Source organism: Mastigoproctus giganteus, chromosome 11 (assembly GCF_048544385.1).
Source record: "Mastigoproctus giganteus isolate SK-2022 chromosome 11, ASM4854438v1, whole genome shotgun sequence".
Classification (NCBI taxonomy): Eukaryota; Metazoa; Arthropoda; class Arachnida; order Uropygi; family Thelyphonidae; genus Mastigoproctus; species Mastigoproctus giganteus.
In genome coordinates, this window is record NC_143585.1 from 173,913,029 (window position 1) to 173,933,621 (window position 20,593).

The window sequence follows — 20,593 nt, forward strand, 5'->3', positions numbered from 1 at the left end:
TCTGCTTCAGTATCATGTGAGTTTTTGTGGAGTCCATTCCTTCGAATTCTGTTAGGGTCTTCTTCCACTCATCCTCTATTCTGGATATCATGACCTCATCTCTTTCCACATCAGCTGCTGTTGGTTGTATTCCTTCTTGCTCTTTCTCCTCTTATTCAGTGGTGGTATGTTCTTCCTCCTCTGATTCCATATTCTTTATCCTTTGTAGTTGATTGCTCACGTCCTGTTTGATTTTTTTTCCAAGATTGCAGGAGCTATCAGGTTCTTTGTGACAATGGTCCTTCTCTGGTCTACTATTCACTGTTCAGTGACCTGAATATCCTGGAATCATTTCACCCACTTGGTATTTCGTCTCACCCTGAAAGTTGTCATATCGGTCTCCAGCTTCGTTATTTCGTAGTATGCTTGCATGATGTACATATTCATTTCGATGCTCCACTTCATGTATTGCCGTTTTCTATCTTCCTGGGTGGTCACTAGTGCAGTTAGCACTTCCAGTTGGTGGGGTTGGATGGTCTTGCCCTTCTCTTGTGGTAGCCATATGGGGGACAGTGCCACTCGCTCCACTGTCTTCCTCGAGAGGCCGTCTCTGATTTTTCGAACCAACCCCTCTGCCTAAGGCCTGAATGCGAGTGACTTTATCCTGCACCACACTCTATGCAGTATGATTACTATTTCTCTGTGACATCATCGATCTATGGAGGTTGTTGTTGTTATTTGGTTTTTAGGAGCATTAGCAACTAAGGCCATATTGCTCAGGGATATGTGGTGGTCATTCCATGACCTTTCCACATCCTCCGTATTTGGTAGTGACGGGCTCGAACCCCGGTCTAATCAAGAAGCGTGTGCTACGTATTGCTGCTCCTTCCCACCTGGCTATGGAGGCCCCATCTATGGAGGTGGACCTGTTTAGTTTTAGTTTATGTACAATGGTAGTTCTTGTGAGTGACACCAGATGGCTGCCTTAGCCGCCACTCCGACCGTGGGGTAGGCGGGTAGGTAAGAGGACTTCCTGTCCTCAGACAATATGGTCTTAAATCTTTCTCCTCTGCTGAAGTTACCACAGTTAAATTAGTCGCTTATGGAATGAACATCCTGGTCGATAATACCTTGGCTTGTACATGGACTTTGAGGGTGCATTTGATGCCCTGAGGTAGGACAGTGTTCTGTGCAGGGATAAGTTATCCCTTCTCCTCACAAAGGGTCTCTCTTTGGGACAATTCTATGGAATATGGTACTGGATGAGTATCTGAATGTATGATGTGGATGGAACTGACATTGTAGCTTTTGCAGATGATCTAGTGTTCCTTGTGGTGTACCACTACTGCACGGTAATTTGAAGACAAGTTTTTGAAGACAACTGATTTTTGTGGGTCTCCCCACAAACATCAGTTGCTTTGCTGCTGAAGGGGTGGATTAGATGGTTGCAGCCAGCTGTTGGTAGATCTGAGGGTTTTTTGCTCAAGGTGGTGAGAAGGACCACGTACTTTCCTATTTACCTACCTAGAGGAACAGCTGGGCTTTCTTAGCCATGCCAGCTATATTTGAGAGATGGTTAAGCGGATGTATGCCAAGGTCCAGTGTGTCACCTGCATTGCCTGGAGCATGAAGGGGGGAGCACCCTCCATCTCCTTTACAATAAAATCTTTCTCTCCTGACATAATGCAGCTGGGACTGGGGAAAGACGAGTAGATAACTCCCACTTCCATAGACCCCTTCTTTGAGCACAATGATTCATTCTTCTGGGCATTATATGAGCCTGTAGAGCAGTCACCATGGAGGCTCTGTATGTGTTAATAGGAAAGATCCCACTGACCTGTTAGTGGCAGTTCCTTTTTCCTGTATCCTTGAAGAAAGGAGTTTCGAGACAGATTTTGGGCATCTGGTCATGTCCAGTTGGGGTGGTAGCTGAAGGTCTAGTTTTAACATCTGAACAGAGGTGCATCAATGAACTAGAGACAATCTGACAAGCCGAATGGACTAAATCTGAGAAGGGGAGACATTTTTTCATTTGCTGCACTCTGTTTCAGCTGTAGACTGGTGGGTTTAGGCTTGGATGCAGTTTGGACTGTCCGCTTGCAGTGTCCTGGTGGGGCATGGTTTGATTTCTGGGTTGTGCCCAGTTGGACCTTGCTTTTTCTGGTGCAGAGAGCCAAAAACTAGCCTTCATGATGTACATATTCATTTAAAATATTCAAATGAAATGTCCGTATTATGAAGTTGTACCTCCTGTGCTGGAACAATGCATGCACCCTCTTCATGAAGATACCTTGTCAGAGATCCTAGTCAACAAGAAGTACTTCAGAAGATTTTTCAAATTTGTAAAAATTGCTTTCAGAAGGAGAGCTTTTTTGAGTTAGATAGTAGTGACCTACCTCCTTCTGGTGGGGATGGTAACTCGTGGTAAGGGTGTGATAGCTCATCCCCACCACAAGGCTTAATAGTCATTCTCCGAAATAATGTCACTTACATTTTATTTGCTTCTATTTGAATTAACCCAATTGGGTTATTGTACAAGTAATTTTGTTTTGTTTAGTTTTGTTTTCTTATTATTAACCACCTACTAGAGGTTACAATTACTTTCAATAGATTCAGTTGCACATGGGTGAAAGCCCAAGTGACAAATGAGATGATAAAAAATAAATAAATTTTCTGTTTATGCTATGGGGGATGTCCACATAATTAGAGTTCACAAGAAACAGCACAGTATTTTCAAATGAAATACCATGCTTGTTTGTTTGTTTGTTTGTTTGTTTAGGAATTTATTAGGCACATCAGCATCTATGGCCACAGTATGCCATATGTATGGTAAGTATGTATGGTAAGTATGCATGTTATTTCTTGTCAGATAGAGATAATTAAAAACTAATACCAGTAATTTAGTTTTTAACTAGCTAAAGGATTAACTAGCTATATATTAATCATTTTGAGCAAGGTAAAAATGCTTAAGACCTTCGTTTTATTACCCAAAAGTGAAGTAAGTGTAAGAGTGTAAGAGGATCTTCTGTTGTGGCTAGAGTGAAGAGATTAGCATTAGTAGAGGCATATGATGCAAGAAAGCAAGCTTATGCAGCATCAGCCAAAAAAAAAAAAAAAAAAAAAACTTCCACTTCATCCCCCCGTTCGTTCAAAATACCTGTCCAGCTCAGCCTTAAACTTATTTAGGCAAACAACTTCCACGACAAGGGATGGAAGTCTGTTCCACCAACCAGCTACCCGCTGGCTAAAGGCAAATTTCTGCACATCTATCCTACATCTGTCTTTCCTCAATTTGAATTTATGCCCTCTTAGGTGATTATTCTGAGCAAGAGGAAAAATCCCATGAATGGTTTGAGCATTGAGCATGCTCAAACCATTCAAGGCTTTATACACCTCTATCAGATCACATCGCTGGTGCCTAGTTTCCAGACACTGTAATTTGCAAAATTTAAGCCTTTCTTCCTAAGAAAAACCCTTTGTTCCCACTAATCTTGTTGCCCTTCTCTGTACTCGTTCCAGCAGCTCTACATCCTTCTTGAATTGAGGCCTCCAGACCTGTATACAGTACTCAAGGTGTGGCCTGACCATTGCCTTATACAAGGGAATAATCACCTCCTTCCCTGCTAGAAAAATTCTTGTATATCATTGACAAGACACCATGAGTTACTCTTGTAGCCCGTCTGCACTGTCTGGAGAACTTCATATCTGCCTGCACAATTACCCCCAGGTCCTTTTCATTCGATACCACTGTCAGTGTAGTACCACAGAGTTGATACATTGCTCTGAGGTTGCTGTTTCCCATATGTAGTACTTTAGATTTGTCGATGTTAAACTTCATTTGCCACCCCTCAGCCCATCTGCTCAATCTTTCCAGATCCTGTTGCAGCATTATAGCGTCAGTAGTGTCCTTAACAATCATGCAAAACCTTTGTATCGCTGCAAACTTGGACATTAAGCTTGATATACCATCATCAATATCATTTATAAATACAAAAAACAATAATGGACCCAACACTGGACCCTGAGGGACTCCACTAATAACATTAGTCCACGATAAGCAGTGTCCACTGATTACCACTCTCTGTCTTCTCTCCCTCAACCACCCCTTTATCCATAGCAGCAATTTGCCTCCAATGCCACACTGCTCCAATTTGTGAAGCAGTCTTCCATGTGCAGCAGTATCAAAAGGCTTTCTAAGATCTAAATATATAATATCAAAGTTATTCCCTGCATCCAGTTCTTTTGTGACTGCATCATAGTATCCAATCAAATCGGTTAGACAAGACTTTCCCTTAACAAAACTATGCTGTGTCCGAGCTATAACTGAAGTCTTGTCTACATGATCCTGCAGTGGCTCTTTAACTAGTGCCTCCATTAATTTTCCTGGAACAGAAGTTAAACTCACAGGTCTATAATTACTTGTGTCAGCCTTTGATCCTCCTTTGTGAATTAGGGTCACATTTGCCCATCTCCAGTCTATGGGTACCTCCCCTGAGTCCAAGGAAGCTCTCATAATTATGGCTAAGGGTTAGCTTACTTCCTTTGCTGCCTCCTTTAATATAACTGGATAGAGCCCATCCACTCCAGGTGCCTTTCTTGTGTTTATCTTCACCAATTTCTCCTCCACTTTACTCTCAGTTATTACAATATCTAGCTTACTGCTAGAGTTGAATACACCTCTGGCATTCCCCTTGCTGAATAACTCCTCATGTGTGAATATTGATACAAAATATTCATTTAGTTTGTTAGCTACCTGAGTAGGATCATCAACGGTTGAACCATCGATATCAAGTAGACCAATTTAATTCATCCCCTTCCTTCTAGAGTTTACAAAAGTAAAGAACTCTTTTGCTGTTTTTCTTTGCATTCTTTGCCAAATATTTCTCGTAATCTGCCTTCGGCTGCCTAACCTCCTTTGTAACTTTGTTACAGACCAGCTTATATCTATCATAGGCTTCCTTGTCACCCATTAATTTATATGTATCCCATGCATTTTTCTTCTCTGCCATATGTCTCATTAGTTCTTCTGACATCCATTTAGACCTAAACCTTGAACAATATTTCTTAGTTGGTATGTAAAGCCCAGTAGCTTCCAAGATAAGTTCTTTGAATGCTTCCCATTTTGAATTTGCTGTTGGTAACATTATCAGTTGGTCCCACTGTATAGAATTTAAATACTGACTCAGACCATCGTAGTCGCCTTTACGAAAGCAAAAACCCTTCCCTTTACCCCTGATGGTAGTTACCTCTTTGAGTAAATTCCACTTCAGCACACTGTGATCACTGCCACCTAGTGGTTCCTTTATCTGCAGATTCTTAATGCATGAAGAATCACTACTGATAATCAGATCAAGAGTATTGCTCCCTCTAGTTGCCTCCCGAACATGTTGATGTAGAAAACAATCATCCAATAAATCCACAAAAGCCTTGCTAGTGTGTGAGTGACCAACCCACAAATTCCAGTCAATATCTGGGAAATTAAAATCCCCCCATTATAAGACTCTCTGATTTACTGGCCCACTCTATTTCCCTGTACAGTTTCTTATTATACTCATCAGAGTATAATAAGAAACTGTACATAATAAGAAACATCAGAGTTGAGTCAACAACAAGCTAAGGGAGAACAGAACAGAAATAGTCAAGTGTGCAGTTGGGTGCTTCAACATAAGTCGAAACAAAGTATATAGATACTATTATATTTTTTGTTTTTGTATTTTTTATGAATAATAGTAAATCCCCGACTTGCATAAATTCAGACTTACGTAAACGTTTTTTTCACTCAACTTTTTTTTTAATTTTAGAATTGTAAAATTTAAAACGGTAAAAAACAAAACAAAAAAAAAAGTAATTAATAACGACGAACTTGGCATGCACAAATTGCACAAGTGAGATACGGAGTAATAAGTTTACGAAGCTTAAAACATAGGGATGAAGAAAAGATTCTGAAAATTTATATTTTTTTTATGACTGAAAATTTCAGTGATGGAACACACATTTCACCCTAATAATGTAAAAACTCACAGAATTTCAGCTATCGTTATTATGGCAAATGCAATAAGATTGAGTTTATAACAGAATGCACTAACAGAAGAGCCCAATAAACTGGGAACTGCAAATTGTTTTTATAGTTTTATGTTAGTGACCTCCAGAAATGTGTTTTAGTAAAATGTGAGAATGTGAGCTCGCACGAGGTGATAATAGCATGTTTCTGCATTAACCCTGTGAAGTTCTTTACAGAAAATTTCATTTTGATCATTATCATGGTGGCAACTAAGAGATTAAGGATGGAAACACACCACTATCACTTCATGGGACTTCACATATAAATGTCTAACGTCAAATGTGTGGGGGCTGTATTTGCCATTTAGTTTATTGCTCGAAAACACACTGTTGTCATTGGTTGTATTCATAACATAACACGTCGACCGACAAGGCTGAATCACATTTTCAGGAGTTCACATTTTTCTGTTTGAACAAAAATTTCATAAGGGGGTGAGAGCATGACAAGGGGAAAATGGAGGAAATGCTAATAGAAAATTATATTACAAGTAAGTAATGCTGTTTTGAGTGAACAAGTAAGAAATTGGAAACCAACTTTGGAACAGGCATAGGATGTTGCTCCTGTGCCTATTCCGAAGCACCCTTCACTTCAACCAGCTACTTGGCATACTCACCGCAAATATCCAGTCACATAGACGCTCAAAAATAGATAGACCAACAGTATTACAATTAACAAATTTAGAGGGCAAACAAGTCGATCATTTCAATTTGTATAACTCATAACAATTTCTTACAAGTTCAATTTTTAGAGGTGAGAAATAGTTTTTTGTTGTTATTAAATTTAATTTAAAAATTTTTTTTGTATTTTGACAGAATAAATCCTTATTCAAAATTAAACTTACAGTATTTCAACTTTCATTAAACATCTTAGCTTATCTTATCTTCCTTCATGGATTAGGCAATCCACCTGTTCCGATCTCGAAGAGGTCTACCCATCTTTTCTTTGGTCTTCCTCTGTCTCTTTTTCCTTTTGCTCTATATGTATAAGCTAATTCAGGGAATCTATTATCTTCATTTCTTTCTACATGTTCTTTCCATCTTTGTCTATATTCTATAATTTTTCCATTAATTGAGTAAATTTTTAATTCCTTTCTAATATTCATTAAACATACAACTAATTTTTCCTTTGATTGAATTTCGAAATTTTCCCTTGTACGTCGTTCTTAATTAGATTATGTAGGAAATTAAATTCTTCTTTATTCATCTGTAAGTACATCTTAAAATGATTTATCTTCTTCTTCTAAGTCCTGCAGTAAATGATGGAATTCAACCTTTCTTGTTCTCTTCCAGTTTATGTCGTGTATCCATTACACAAAAAGTCCTGGAACGTATCTCTTTCGTATGTCGGGGACTTACTGTATTTGTAACCTTGTAACTGCGGGCACTCGGATACTGGCGACTCCTTGTATATATATATATTTATTGATTTATTTATTTCATTATTATTTCTTTTATCATTCTAGTTATTATTTTTGGATAGATGAAATATGGATAGATGAAATAATGGATAGATGAAATTCAGGAGTTTGTGGGTAGTAAATGGGTGGCCAGTGCTCAAAATAGAAGGAACTGGAAAGTTGCTGGAGAGGCCTTCATCCTGCAGTGGATTGAAAATGGCTGATGATGATGATGATCCATTGCTTACTCTCTTTTGTTTTCTTGGCTATAAGAAAAGCATATGCACTTTCTAAATCTTCTTCAAAATCTGAAGAAGAGGATGAACTGTGACAATTCATTTCACTTCAGCTTTCCTCAAAGAGAACAATACATATACAACATTACAGTAATGCTTCTTCTATGACCGACTTCACAGTTTACACTAAACAGAAATGTCAAGAGTCCCATGACGTGATAATAGTGTGTTTCCGCCTTAAGTGACAAAGGTACTAGTAAATCTACCAAGAAAAGCAAAGCGATCGATTTGAATCAGAAAATTAAAATAATAAGAATGTATGAAAATGGTCAAACATTAACAAGTATCATGCAGAATTTAGATTTATCAGGGTCAACAGTGACCACAATAATAAAGGACAAAGACAGAATACGAGAAGGGATCGGTACCAATGAAGTCAACTATAATAACCAAGGCTACGATATACATATCAGTTTTTACAGTACAATAACATGCATTATTTCTTCCTTTTATATTTTCTTTTCTTATGAGCCACTCCAGCTACTTCACCACCGTCCCCAGATAGTTATTAATCGAACTAAAAACAGATAACTATTTTTCATCATTCTTCTGAGTATATTATGTGGGTTTTGTAATTTTGGCATATCAGGGATATAGCATCAATATTTTATTAGTCATTCCTGAGTTATGTAAAACTCGACTTACACAAAAAGTCCTGGAACATACCTCTTTCGTATGTTGGGGACTTACTGTATTTGCAACCTTGTAACTGCGGGCACTCGGATACTGGGGACTCCTTGTGTATATATATATATATATATATATATATATATATATATATATATATATATTCATTATTATTTCTTTTATCATTCTAGTTATTGTTTTTGCTATTTTTTTTTTCCATTTAAATAAAAAAAATTTTACTGATACTGTTATTTCTGAATCTAAAAGTACTGGTACTGTATTTCTAAAAGAAATTGTTTTACCACTCTGGGTGTACTCTCCAGTTTTCACCACTGAAATACTGCATCCCTATAAGAACACACACAAAAAAAAGGTTGCAATACATGTTTATATTATAAAATGGTTAAAAAAAAAAAATTATACACAATGAATTTTAAAAAGAATTTATATATGGATATAAAGTTATTAAACTATAAAATATAGTTTAAATTTATCATTATTAAACTATAAATTAATAACTATAAAATTATATGGATATAATTTTATAGTTATTAAAATTTTGGACTTACCGTTTTTGTCCCGTAAAATGTGACTGAGTGTATAAGGCTCAGTCAAACTGCTAAAAGCACTGAAACATAAAAGGCATGCATTTCAAAAATCTGGATACTCAATAAAAATATGTTTCATAGTTAAAATTGTGTCACAATGCTCGCACATAGGAGAGTCATCAATCCTCAACAGAAAAGTGTGCATCAGATGACTGTGTCCTATGCAGTGCTAAGCTAGAACACCTTCCTCTTTTTGGCTTCTGCCAAGAATAGACTGCCAATGTTCAGTTACAGGCTTAATCTAGTATAATTTGTTTGCAGCCTGCCCATGCAATGAGAGTTGCCATTGTGGTACCAGTTTCTCTCATATTACTGTACTTGCCTGAAGTGTGTATCTTGTTCTAACAATCAAGAATTATAAAGGTCACTGCTGATTTGGCTACAGTGTCTGCCAAATCATTTCTCAAAATCCCAATGTGGCTGGGAAACCAGCAGAAATGACGGTCTGCAGGACTCTGTTTTTGGGCCACTAATGTGGAAATTGGTATTTGAGGATTGGTTACAGAAGGAATAACGGCCTCCATAGCCAAGTGGTCAGGAGTGGGAGTGCAGTAGCATATGCTCTTTGAGTAGACCGAGGTTCAACCCCCTGACTGCTAAATACAGTTGATCTGCCAACCTGCACTGGACCAGCATGGCAGATTATGGTCCATTTTCCTCAACATGAATCACTGAGGAGGCTTACATCTTGCAGTGGGTTGATAATGACTGCCGTTTACCTTTTTACCCTTTACAGAAGGAATATAATCAGGTTCACATGATTACATATGCGGATGAATTGGTAATCTTATTGAAGGCTCTTCATGGCTACAAATTGAACCATGATCTAATGAAATAATAAAAGATCTGAATGATTGGAGTGACTTCCATAAATTAACAATATCTAGGTCAAAAACAAAAATATTTTTGCTAAAGGGGATCCTATCTGTTCGCAGAGAACAGATTTTGCAACCTAGTCCATTAAGAATATTAAATATCTTGGAATCATTATTGACAGAGGTCTTAGATTTGACACCATATCAATTTTCTATCTGAAAAGGTTGCAAAATTAGAGGTAGGGCACTATCTCTCCTTTATGACTGTGTTTTCCTTCCTGTTGTTTCTTATGATATCTCAACTTGGATAGACTGTGTTAATTTTAAAAAATATGTAAGAAAACTGTATTCCATTCAGAAGATGATGCTCCTGAAGATGGTTCTAATTTGTAGAACTGTCTCCACAGATGCATTACAGATTGTCTAGATAGTATGAATCAGAGCTGAAATATCAGGGTTCGACGCGGTTTTCTCTTAATATCCGTGTAAATCAACATGAAGCCTCAGTTCGTGCTTCTCGTTCAGCAGCGTCAGAATTAGCCTTTCATGCCATTAACGAAAAACATACTTTTTTATTTAACGAGGCCAAAATACTTAACGTTCAACGTAATTATACGTGACTATTAATTGCAGAAACCGTTGAAATTAAATTACACGAGAATTCTGTTAATGTTCGGCGGCCATATTTGATCTCCGATGCGTGGACCTTTACGCGCATGCGCGAAGACACATAATCACTATTTAAGTTGCAGGTTTAGCCGGATTCGGTAATTTTCATTCCTGTGATCACGACAGTCGGTCGAAAAGCATTGTCAGCTTCAGGAAGGAAAATCGTTTTGAATATTTTCGTTAGATTCTTTTAACTGCGTTAATTTGAATTTTAATTGTTTTGAATTGATTTTGAATTGTGTTAAATTGATTATTTAATTATTTATATTTTACTTTAATTATTTATATTTTACTTTAATGTACCGGTAAGTTGTCGATTTTTTCGTTTTTTCCGTTTTAATTTCTGGAGGGTATCATACGGAAGTGTTCCACGTACTATATTGAGGTAAACTCCTCTTATTAATTTACTAATATTACAGATTGTCACAAGGAAAATGCCAATGGACCTCTTTCTGATCTATAGAGTAATAACTTTCAACATTTGGTGGTTGTTGTTGTTATTGGAGGTTTTATGGCAGAACAGCAGCTAAAGGCCATTATGTGCCAAACAATGGTAGGAGATATCAGGTGTTATTAAACGTGAGGTATATGTATTATGTGGGATTTAAGCATTATATTCTGTCATAGTATTTTTTAATTTTTAGGAAAGTGAAAACTGCATTAATGTCAGATCTGTTGTCTAATATTTGTTGCAAAGTAGGTGTGATTTGGGCTGCGTTGTTTGATATTTGATTTTAGATTTTTCTTGAGCATTAGCAGCAGTGGCTATTATGCACCAAGACAAAGGTAAAAATAGATTCCAGTATAAAAGGTGGTATATATTCTAAAAATATAAAGCTTATTTTATATACATGTATATAAATTAGTAAGTTGTAAAAAAAGTAAAAAGAGCTGACACCTTGTCATTGTCGGATAAAATCTGATTGAGTGTATAAGGCTCAGTCAGATGGTCAGAAGCGGTCAAAATGCATATTATCAAAATCTGTGCACTTGATTAAAATATGTTTCAGGGATAAAACTCTGTCACAGGACTCCCACATAGGAGGGTCATAAGCCTACAGCAAGAATGAATGTATCAGATGATTATGTCCTATGCAGGTCCATGCTAGAACAACTTCCTCTTTACGATTTCTGTGCAGATTATACTGCCACAGTTCTATTACAGGCTTTATCTGAGATAATTTATTTGTAGTCTGTCTGTCTACTCCATGAATTCTGCCACTGGGAGTGTATCTTTTGGTGTATTATTTGCCTGTAGTCTGTATAGGGAAATGACAGGCAAGAATTATTAGTAGAAATTGCCGATTTTTTGGAACTGGATGAGGATTATATCTCACTGATAATAAAGCCTATAAGATGCACAAAGAATCAGAATTTAAAATGAACTGCTAGTGTTTGTATTCACTAATGTGGTCCAGGGCTAACTCAATAGCATGCTGCTCTGCAGTAAATATGCTGCATTCAGGGAGAATCTGCTCTAATATAGTGGTTCTGGAAAGGCAGCAACAGCTGCCTTTCCAGAGCCACTATATTAGAGCAGTCTGTGTAAATTGGTGCAAAGTCAGAATTTTCAGACCAGTGTGCTGAATAGAGCTGCAGACAGACAGACAATGGAGTATCTGACTTTGCTAATTTTTTAATGTTAAAACTTGCATGTTGGAATGTGAGCATGCCAGGGTGGAATGGTCTGCTTTGGTGTTTGGGCAACCTTGTCTACCTTGATTTCAAATTCCCTGTGTATCTCTTGAACACAAAAATTCCAAAAGGATGATTGGCAGTCTGACGGGTACTGTATAAACTTTCCCATTGTGGCTCAAAAATGAATGGCTATGTAGGATAGAATATTCAGGCCTCTTGTGCACTTTGTACGGAGTTGACGGATGTGTTTCAAAAAGGTCAACTTTTTATCAAAAATAAGTCCCAAGAATTTTTTGCCTTGCACTACTGGAATAGCATTTTGTCTGAGCTTCAATTCAAGTTCGGGATGAAGATTCTGCTTATGATAAACAAGTTCAGGACGATGATTCTGCTTACAACAAAAATGTACATAAACAGTCTTCTGTGACAAGAACTTGAAACCATTAGGAATTGCCCAGGAATTAATGCGATCAATGGCTTGTTGCAGTTGTCTTTCAATAACATAAGGGCCTCCTGGGCCATATTGTGCCTGTTCATGAATTTCTTATGACTCAAAATTGTATATTATGTCTTTCAGAGATGGTTATATAACTTTGTGAGTTTCAAGTATTGAAATAGTTCTTCAAAATTTGCATTTTTTGCCAAGTATGTGTAATAAAATTAAAGGTTCCTAAAAACTGGATAGCGAATAGGAACTGGATTTTCGGATAGTTGCATACTGAGGGCATTCTATTAGAATATATTTAATTGTTAGCTGAGTCTGACAGATGAGACATTGAGGAGGATTCTCTCCCATAAGAACAGATGCATTGTATAAGAATGACTAATTCGAAGTCTTGCCAAAATGATTTCAACTCGCCTGCATCTCCTAAAACTAGAAGTCCACAGCTGAAGTTCTTTTTTTAATCTGGAATAGTTTATTATTGACTTGTTTGCCACAGTTCTAACCATTGAGTCCTACATGCTGTTTTAATAGTGGATTTATAATCAGTGTATGGGACTTTCAGATGGCAGAATGATGTACTGTCAGGATGTTTAGCAGCATGATAGGCACATTCATTACCTGGGATTCCAACATGACCAGGGATCCAGCCGAAGGTGACCATCTGGTTGATGTTTGATATTGATATAATCTGTATCGGATCTGTTTCAGAATGGGATGGTGGGAAGAAGTAACAAACTGAATGGTGGTGACTGCACTTAAGGAGTCTGCTTACTTATATTATCTAGGGCCAGTTTTATTGCATATAATTCTGCGGTATAGATACTGCATTTGGTAGGAAGAGATACAGATATTGAGAAGGTAGAAAAAAATTCATCTGTTTTGGAGCCATCAGTGTGGATAAGTAGTTTTTCTGAGTTTTCTAAGATGTGGGCTTCATGTAGCTGCTGTAGGTTGTTGTTTTGAAGGTAGTGTTTTCCCCATCTCAGAAAAAAAGTATCACAGTGAAATGAAAATTGAATCCAGAGAAGTTCACGAGAAGCACAGTCATCAAGGATATGATGAAAGTTAATATTCCAACTGCTCATGATCTCTTGCAATCAAAGACCCGCAGGGCAGTTTTCATTAGGTTTATTACGGTATAACATTACATTTTGAGGATCAAACAGGTATTCCCAGCTGGGATGAGATGGAATATTTTAGTTTTTGCAGAATAATTACAAAGTAAGGTTTTTCGCCTGAGGTGCAATGGGGATTCATTTGCCTCAATATATAGGCTGTGGACTGGAGATGTTCTGAAGGCTCCCATGGCTATCCTTAGGGCACTATGCTGAATTGTATTTAGCCGCAACAAGGAACTGTTTCTTGTGGAGTCATAACACAGGTGATCCATAATCTAAGCGGGACCAAATTAAAGTTCAATAAAGATATGATAGTGAGTGTTATCAGCATCCCAGGAGTTAGCGGAGACAGCTCTTAAGATGTTCAATTTCCTTAGACAGGCCATTCTAAGGCTATATGATTGGAAAAATTAAGTTTATTGTCTAGAAACAAACCCAATAAACGAAAGTTATTGGTAAGAGGAATCAGGTTATTTTTTAAATATATTTCAGGGTCTGGGTATAGTTTGCATATTTTTCAGAAATCCATTGCTCTTGATTTATTTTCTGCTAAGGCATAGCCATTCCATTGTGCCCACAATTCTATTCTGGTTATGGATATTTGAAGTTGCCTTTCAATGGCATTCATTGTGACTGACAAGAGATAATCAGGTCATCAGCAAAGATGTATGATTCAACAGTTTTTGGTATGTTTCATGTCATATTAGTAATTCTTATTGTGAATAATGTTGCACTTAGGATGGAACCTTGTGGCACACCTTCTTGTTCAAATGGTTTGGATAAACTGTTCATATATCTGACCTGAAACGTTCTGTGGTGTAGAATGTTTCAAGTCAGATATATGAACAGAAACGTTCTGTGGTGTAAAAAGTTCTGTATAAATTGGGGTAACTGCCCCTTCAATCCAAAAGAATGAAGTCTCCAGAAGGACACCATATCGCCACATGGTGTCAAAAGCCTTCTCAATGTCTACATTAACCATGATCAGATGCTGTCTCCTTACAAACGCATTGCGGATGTTTGCTTTTGCTTTGATCATCACATCTATGTTTGAGCGATTCTTCTGAAACCCATACTGATTTCTGTTTAGCAGATTGTTGGTTTCCAGAAACCACGTTAGCCACTTTGTATGTACCATTTTTTCTAAGACTTTTCCTAAACAGCCAGTCATTGAAATTAGCGTGTAATTATGTGGGATGGTATGATCCTTCCCTGGTTTCAGAAAAGCTAGAACAATTGAGTGACACCAGGATTGCGGGTAACTATTTTCTAAAAATATTCCATTGTAGAATTTCAAAACGGGGCTTAGTGCATTGTTATTTAGTTTTTTTTAACATTATATAGCAGACTCCATCCGGACCAGCAGCAGTACTGGATGTTTTATTGAGAGACTCCAAAAGTTCCTTTAGAGTGAATGGCTGATTGTACAGATGTGGTACCTTAGTAGAGAAATTTATTTTTTGTTTTTCTGCAGATGCCTTAATTTTTTGAAAGGTTTGTATGTTGTATGTTAATATACTGGCAAATTATGTGCCTAATCCATTAGCTATTTCAGTTGGTGCAGACAACTCCTGTCCTTTCCAGTTTAGGATTGAGGATGGAGACTGCACGTATTTACCATTAAGTGCTTGGATTTTCTTCCAGATGAGTCTGTTGTCCATGTCCTTTTTAATATATAACTAAAACCTATCCGGACATCTTTCTTGGCTTTTCTTCTTATTTGGCGTAACTTCGCCTTGAGTCTTTTAAATTAAATAAGAATACTGGATGTAGGAAATTTTTGAAACAAATTCCAAGCTCTATTTTTTTCTTGTTTAGCATGTGTGCATTCCTGATTCCACCAATAACTGCTGTGTTTACATTTCCCAGGTTGAGATTTAGGTATTGAAGAAGTAGCAGCATGTAATATCTGGTTGGTTATATGATTGGTGACGTTATCTTTGGGCTGGTACTGGATTATATCATCGTCAAACTCAGACAGGAGTATTCATGCCAACGTGCCCTACAGAATTTCCAGTTGGAGCACTATGATGGGGACAAGTTTACTCGTGTTTGTATCTTGCAAAGAATAGGTAGATGATCGCTGTTTAGTGGGTTATCTAGAACTGACCACTCCGTATTGGCATATATGGATGGAGAACAGATTGTAAGGTCTATTGCAGTCATGGATCCTGTCAAAAATGGATATATGTGGGCTCACCAGTGTTGAATAGGGTAAGACGATGAGTATCCAGTTTGCCCCTTTTGTCAACTTTTGGAGATCCCCACAGCAGATGATGAGCATTGAAGTCTCCAAATAAGCAGAAGGGAGGTGCCAGCTGATCTATTAAGTTTTCTAAGTCATCCAAGAAGAAAGCGAAATTAGGAGGGAGATATATAGAAGCTATTGTGAGAGTAATACCAATTAAAATGTGCACAGCCACTACCTCAAAAGGAGTCTGGAGAGAAACATGTTTGGATGGAATATTGTTTCTGACAATAATCCCCCCCCCCCATGAGCTGGCGTGTCTATACTCCTATCACAACTAAAGATAGCATAGTTCTTAATGGTAAGACACACACGAAAATTTAAAAGAGTTTCCTGTAAAGCTATGGCAGCTGGTTATACTGATTGATAAGAACCTGCAAATCATCTTTTGTATTACAAAAACCTCTACAATTCCATTGAAGGATTCTTTCCATTATGTGGTTTTATGGAATGTTTTTAGTTCTGACTGCTTTTTAGTTGTAGTTTGCTTGTATTGATCTATTTTTCTTTTGTCTTTCTTATAAAAGAAAAGGCAGGTCACATCCATCTCATCGGTTGCATATAATTCTAGGATTCCATCATTTGAGTCATCAATGTCCATTCCGGTGGAGAGTGATGATTGTGATTTCATTGTTTCCTAACACTTTTGGTTTTATTGAGGAAACATCGGTTGGTATGGTAATTGGGGTGTTACTGGCTTGTTTAGTTGTTTGTTGAGAAGGAGACTGTTTTGAGGTAGCGAGCGATGAACATGCCCGATTAGTAATGGATGTATTCAAAGGAACTGATACATCAGTTTGAATCCCCACTGATTGAAAATGTTGAGTGGCTGTGGCATATGTACACTTTGTTTCTGCTTTCATTATTTGTCTTCTTGCCTCTGAGTATGTCACTTTGTTTTCTACTTTATATTTTTGAATTTTTTTCCCTTGCTTCCATAGTTCACATGTTACAATTACCCTTAAAATTTGGGCAATGCAGAGTGGTAATGGTGCAATCAGATTGATTATACTCTTTTGATCCACAATTAGGACATATTGCCTCACCTCAACACGCAGTCTGGGAGTGTTCGTATTTTTGGCATTTGTAGCACCTGATGGGATTTGGGATGTATGGGCAGACACAGCAATGCAGATAGCCTGCTTTCACAGATGACAGTAAGCGAGGAGTGTTAAAAGTGAGAATTATCCTCCTTGTTGGAACAAGAATACCACCTTTTTGAGTCATAATTCTCCTTGCTTAGATTACTTTTTGTTCGTGTAGCTCTTTGACAATTTCCTCCTCTGATACTGTTAATAAATCTCATTCAGTTATTACTCCCTTAGAGGAGTTTAGTGTGGCATAGGGAGTAACTTTTATTGGGTGTCCTGGAAAAGTTGTGAGCTTTAATAGCTTTATAGAATGTTGAGGTTGGGTAGTCTCAACCAGAAGATCACCAGATTGAAATCACCTTACTGATTTAGGTGAGCCTGCAGCAGTCTCAATGCATTTCTGCACAAGGAAAGGTGATAATTTGCTCAGAGGCTGTTCAGAGAGTGAATGTAAGATGAGGAAAGCTGGTATCTCCTCTTCAGGGGTTGTTTTCAACCTATTGGGGTTGAGAAAAGTAATTTTCATTGTTCTTTGTCCAATTGTTTTTGGGCTCAATGGCTCTAAAGGTTGCAATATGGCCTTAGTTGCTAATGCTCCTAAAAACCAAATAATAACAGCTCTAAAGGTGGAAATGAACTGTTTTCCATCTTTGCTCCTTTCAGCCCTGGGAGAGTGGATTTCTTCTCTCAGGTTACCAGCCTTGACACAGGGAGGCAGGAGCAGTGCTGCCTGAGTGACCAAGCAGTATAAGGGTTAATATGTTAATTTAACGAAAAAAAAGAAAGGTGGATTTCCTTTCTTAAAACTTGCTTACAATTCGTAAGACTAAGTTATTGATTAAAGAGAACATAAAAAAACTTTTTTAGACTAAAGAACTGTGGCTTTGAGTAAACACTCTATGAATTACTCGGAAAATCGCTTGATCATTATAACGCTTGGCACCCGGAGCCCCATCATGTTGGATGACTGACAAAATATGCTAAAGTCATCAACATATACGGTGTTGTTTACAGTTTTAGGAATTGTTCTGTGATAGTATTTACTTTTATGGTGAACAGCGTGACACTTAGTACTGATCCTTGCGGTACTCCCTCCTCTTGGCAAAAAGAGTGCAAGAGTGAGAATCCCACACGAATTGGAAACGCCGATTGGCTAAAAAGTTTTTAATAAACATGGGAAGCTGCCCTCTAAGACCGATGCAATACAAATATTTTAGGATGTCATTTTTAGGAAAGCATTCCTGATGGATGTTTCCAGTTTAACAAGATGATCCAGAGTGAACTGGTTCCTGCAGAAGATACACTGAATTCTGGAGAGAAGGTCATTTGATTCCCAATACCATATTCATGAAAATTAACCACTCTCTCTCTAGGATTTTGCACAGATAGCTAGTCAGAGTGATAGGATGATAATTAGTAGGGATTTTAGGATTCTTCCTGGCTTGGCAAAGGCAAGAACAATAAAAGATGCTTAATCATTTCATAATGGATGCCATCTGGTCCAACAGCACTTGCCTTAGAAGGGATGAGAGCCCTTTTCAGTTCTTGTACAGTGAATGGCCCGTTGTAGGGAAAAAGGCTGTTTAGTGTGAAATTAAGTAAGGTGACTGTTTTTCGATTTTATGTTTCAGGACCAAGAACTCTGGGGAACAGGAAGATGTGGCAGAGATGTTTGTAAATGCTTCCCCAAGAGCATTTTTAGTTGGGATAGAATTGTTGATGGTCCTGCTCAGGGAGGAATGACTATCCTTGTGGACCTCCAGATGCTATCTCAGCCTTTGCTACTTAAAACCAGCATAGAGGTTGTTACTATTTGCCTTTCAGTGGGATTTTTATTAATTGTCTTCTCTATTCATTCGCAACCTTCAACCACAGTAACCGAAAAGGAAGACACAGTCTCCCACTGTGTAAGGAGGTTGTCACAGGAAAGTGATCACTTCTGTATGGGTTCTCTTCCACTTCCCAAGTGAATGAAGGGAGTAAAGAAGGGGAGCAGGTAGAAAGATCAATGGCAAGAATATAATGGATGCACTATCTGTGATAGTGCATCCATTATATTCTAGGATCGGTGAAGGGTGAGATGTATATTTTCTCTTCATTTTCCAGATTGTATCCCAGACCACCTTGGTACTGGTGGACTGGATGATAGATGATGTAAAATGGATCCATGATTCCTTTTGACTCTAACAGAGAATGTAACATGCTTTGACTCATGGTAGGATATCGTTGGAATATCCCCAGGATTTGTTTTGAGCCTTTTTTGCGGCCGTGCATTGTGAATTCCAATATGGTTTGGGAAAAGATGGAAACCAGGTTGATGTTTTTGGAATGGCATTCACAGCTGCATGGATGATATTTTCTGTGTTGTATGTGACTGCATCATTGATGGGCTCTTGACTGACTGCAGTAATGTCAAACTCTGCCAGATGTTTTAAGGCATTCCAGTCAGCTTGATCAACTTTCCACCACAGTAACCGAAAAGGAAGACACGATCTCCCACTGTGTAAGGAGGTTGTCACAGGAAAGTGATCACTTCTGTATGGGTTCTCTTCCACTTACCAAGTGAGTGAAGGGAGTAAAGAAGGGGAGCAGGTAGAAAGATCAATGGCAGAAAATGTACAGGTAGACATGTGGAAAAAGGTGTTAATTTCCACATTTAGAAGGGAAAGGTCACTGAGCATATGTTCTATTACTCATCCCCTTCTATTAATACTACCACTATCACACAGGTTGTTATGGCCATTAGAATTCCCAAGTAGAAAGAAGGGGGGGGGAGGCAACTGCACTACAAGATCATCAAAGTCTTTCTCGGGGATGTCGGTTGTGGTTGTTATTTGGTGTTTAGGAGCATTAGCAATTAAGGCCATATTGCTCCCGGAAAGGTCATTCCCTGACCTTTCCACATCCTCCGTATTTGGTGGTGATGGTCTCGAACCCCGGTCTAATCAAGAAGCATGTGCTACGCACTGCTGCTCCTTCCCACCTGGCTACAGAGTTGCCGGGGATGTCGGTACCAGGTGGCGAATGAATAGGGCGGACAATTAATAAAAATCCCACTGAAAGGCAAATAGCAACAACCTCTATGCTGGTTTTAAGTAGCAAAGGCTGAGATAGCATCTAGAGGTCCACAAGGATAGCCATTCCTCCATGAGCAGGACCATCAACAATTCTATCCCAACAAAAAATTGTGATCTTATGCATGGTGGGGTCATCATTTGCCTTTAGGGAGGACTACTATATCTTTACTTATTTAAACTCTAAATGGAAGGGGATGAATCAGATTGGCCCACTTGATATCAATGGTCTGATTGTAGATGATCATTCTCAGATAGCTGCCGAACTAAATGAGTATTTTGCATCTACATTCACACAAGGAGTTATTCAAGGAGGAGAGGGCCAGATGTTTATCAAACTCTAACAGGGAGTTAAATTATTTTGTAATAACTGAGAGCAAAGTGGAAGAGAAATTGTTGAAGTGATGGGTGGACGGGATCTATACAGTTATATTAAAGGAGGCAGCAAGGGAAGTAAGCAAACCCTAAGCCATAATTATTGCCATAATTGGACTCAGGGGAAGTCCCCATGGACTGGCGATGTGCAAA

General features: G+C 38.1%; 1 protein-coding gene across 2 annotated transcripts in view; it reads right to left on the reverse strand.

Moving 5' to 3' along the window:
- LOC150078580 (voltage-dependent calcium channel subunit alpha-2/delta-3-like) overlaps nt 1-20,593 on the reverse strand; it is a 1,140,037-nt gene that overhangs the window by 382,027 nt on the left and 737,417 nt on the right. For both annotated transcript variants that reach the window (XM_090384275.1, XM_090384274.1), the window contains one exon: nt 8,662-8,707. In XM_090384275.1, coding sequence (XP_090240401.1) covers nt 8,662-8,707 — 46 coding nt within the window. The remainder of the gene's footprint in view (nt 1-8,661; nt 8,708-20,593) is intronic.